This window comes from Oryzias melastigma, linkage group LG20 (genome assembly GCF_002922805.2).
Source record: "Oryzias melastigma strain HK-1 linkage group LG20, ASM292280v2, whole genome shotgun sequence".
Lineage (NCBI taxonomy): Eukaryota > Metazoa > Chordata > Actinopteri > Beloniformes > Adrianichthyidae > Oryzias > Oryzias melastigma.
Genome location: NC_050531.1, coordinates 5,291,987 through 5,294,285, shown reverse-complemented (window position 1 = coordinate 5,294,285; position 2,299 = coordinate 5,291,987). Strand labels below are relative to the sequence as shown.

Sequence of the window (2,299 nt, the reverse complement as noted above, 5' to 3'; positions counted from 1 at the left end):
GAACAGTTTGGGCTTCCATACTTTAGTAATTGCTGCATTATGCAAATAGCCTTAGCATTTTTTCAGAAATCCTACCTCTAAACATTTTCTGCCTCAAAAACATAGAATTTTCTGTTTTAAAAGAGCAATAAATAAAAATAAAGTAGAGCAACAAATGCACAATTTATAAAGTATTTTGAATGTTTTTTTTTCAGTATCTGCAGTCATTTTCTGATATTTAGCTTAAAAAATGATTTTTTTTGCAAGTTGGATTCAGCTGAACATTTTAAAAGAAAATTTTAGTTAATTTTTGTTTTTTAATATATATATAAAAAACTGCATGCTGTAAATGAATAAAATAGAGCATTTAAAACATAAAAGACACAAAATATAAAAAACTGAAACTTTAAATTAAACTTAACTACAACTTTAACATTAACATCAATTCAAACTTTCATATTAAAGAAAAAGTCTGGGGTTTTTTTTGTTGTTTTTCAGGAGAAAATCAAGGAGATGTTTGAGAACTTGATGCAGGTGGAACATCCCAACATCGTCAAGTTCCACAAGTACTGGCTGGACATGAAGGAGAGCCAAGCTCGGGTGACTCCTCCTCATCCTCCTCTTCCTCCTTCTTCTGCTGTAACATAACTCTAACATCATCCTGCGTCCTCCTCTTACAGGTCATATTTATTACTGAATACATGTCATCAGGCAGCTTGAAGCAGTTCTTGAAAAAGACCAAGAAGAACCACAAGACCATGAACGTGAAGGTCAGTGATTTTCCTCCGTGCTGGCTGGTGGCGGCGGGCGGTACTGCAGTCTGTCACGGTTCAGATCCATATTTCCAGCAGGATTAAGCATTATGCAACACTCTGATGGCTCAGACTAAAGCCTCATCCTTCCAGTGCTGTGGATTTATCATCTATCCAGGATTTTTTCTTCAGTCCTGCATGTCTTCTAAAAGTCTTTTCTTGGCTTTTACACATAAATAAATCAACGAGAGATGATGCTAAGACATGCTTTTATCCCTTCAGGCCTGGAAGCGATGGTGCACCCAGATCCTGTCTGCACTCAGGTTTGATTTTTCTCTCCTGAGTTTGACAGATTATTCTTCTTACAGCCACAACAACAAAAATATGTTATTGTGTTTACTTTCAGCTATTTGCACTCTTGTGACCCACCAATAATCCATGGCAACCTGACGTGTGACACCATCTTCATCCAGCACAACGGCCTCATCAAGATTGGCTCAGGTCTGCCCCCTATGGAGCCTTCCTGATAATGCAACCTTTTTTTCTTTATCAGATTTTAATGTTTTGAATTTTCTTTTTTACAGTGTGGCATAGACTTTTTGTTAACGGTAAGAAAAACTGAATGTTTCCTTTTTATATTATAGCATTTGACCTCATGACCCTTAGCTAAAAAAAGTCCTTTTAAGTGTACTAGAAATGCTAGAAGTGATTTTACTTTTTATATACTGTATATATTGTAAATTTGTAGTCTAAAAAGTTAGTATACTTCCTGTACTACATGTACATGGTTATAGTATATTTCTATACTTCATAAAACAATCTTTAAGTGTACGACTTTGTGCTAAAGTAGCGTTTTGTTTGGGACTCTAGTGTTTCCGGACACCAGCGTCCACACCAAAGGAAGGCAGCATCGCGACGAGCAGAGAAATCTACATTTTTTTGCTCCAGAATATGGAAGTGAGTATTTTTTTATAAAGGATATACGACTTAAATCTTATCGGAACTGGGTTAAAGCTGTCGAGTCAGATCACTACCTGATCAAACCTTAAACTGAGTGTTTTAAACACCCAAAGCATTTGTTTAGCATCGAGCTACTGAAGTGGATTTCCTTTATTTTCTCAATATTTAGGATATTTAAACAAAAATTGGCTCAAATTTTTTAAAAATTGACATTTTAGCTTTTGTCTTTTTTCTTCGGTAATCTATTGACTTTAGATTTTTTTCAAGTGGCTTCTAAAGATTTTCATAGAGGAATAAATATGGATCTTATATCCCACATTTCATTGTGGGCATTTTTGATCTCATGGTCTGTAAAAAGACGTACGAGTTTCTTCTTAGGCCCTTATTTATTGAACCCAGGTGGATCCAAAAGCTAAAATGTCAAAAATGTGTTTTTACTGGAATAACAGTGTTTTAAAAAATGGGTGGAAACTTGCAAGTTACACTGAATAGTAGTAGTAGGAAAAAAAAACATGTTTAGCGAGTCTAAACAAACAAAAAAATACCTGAAGGTTATTTTATTCCATGAAAGTAACTGAATTTATATTTTTCCCTTTTTGTTGTAAAAA

The 2,299-nt window shown here is 34.6% G+C and overlaps 1 protein-coding gene across 2 annotated transcripts in view; it reads left to right on the top strand.

Annotated features, from left to right (window-relative positions):
• Nucleotides 1-2,299, top strand: part of LOC112151092 (nuclear receptor-binding protein 2) — a 49,436-nt gene that overhangs the window by 36,400 nt on the left and 10,737 nt on the right. For both annotated transcript variants that reach the window (XM_024279752.2, XM_024279753.2), the window contains exons 3-8: nt 478-579; nt 660-749; nt 1,014-1,054; nt 1,138-1,232; nt 1,316-1,339; nt 1,602-1,688. In XM_024279752.2, coding sequence (XP_024135520.1) covers nt 478-579; nt 660-749; nt 1,014-1,054; nt 1,138-1,232; nt 1,316-1,339; nt 1,602-1,688 — 439 coding nt within the window. The remainder of the gene's footprint in view (nt 1-477; nt 580-659; nt 750-1,013; nt 1,055-1,137; nt 1,233-1,315; nt 1,340-1,601; nt 1,689-2,299) is intronic.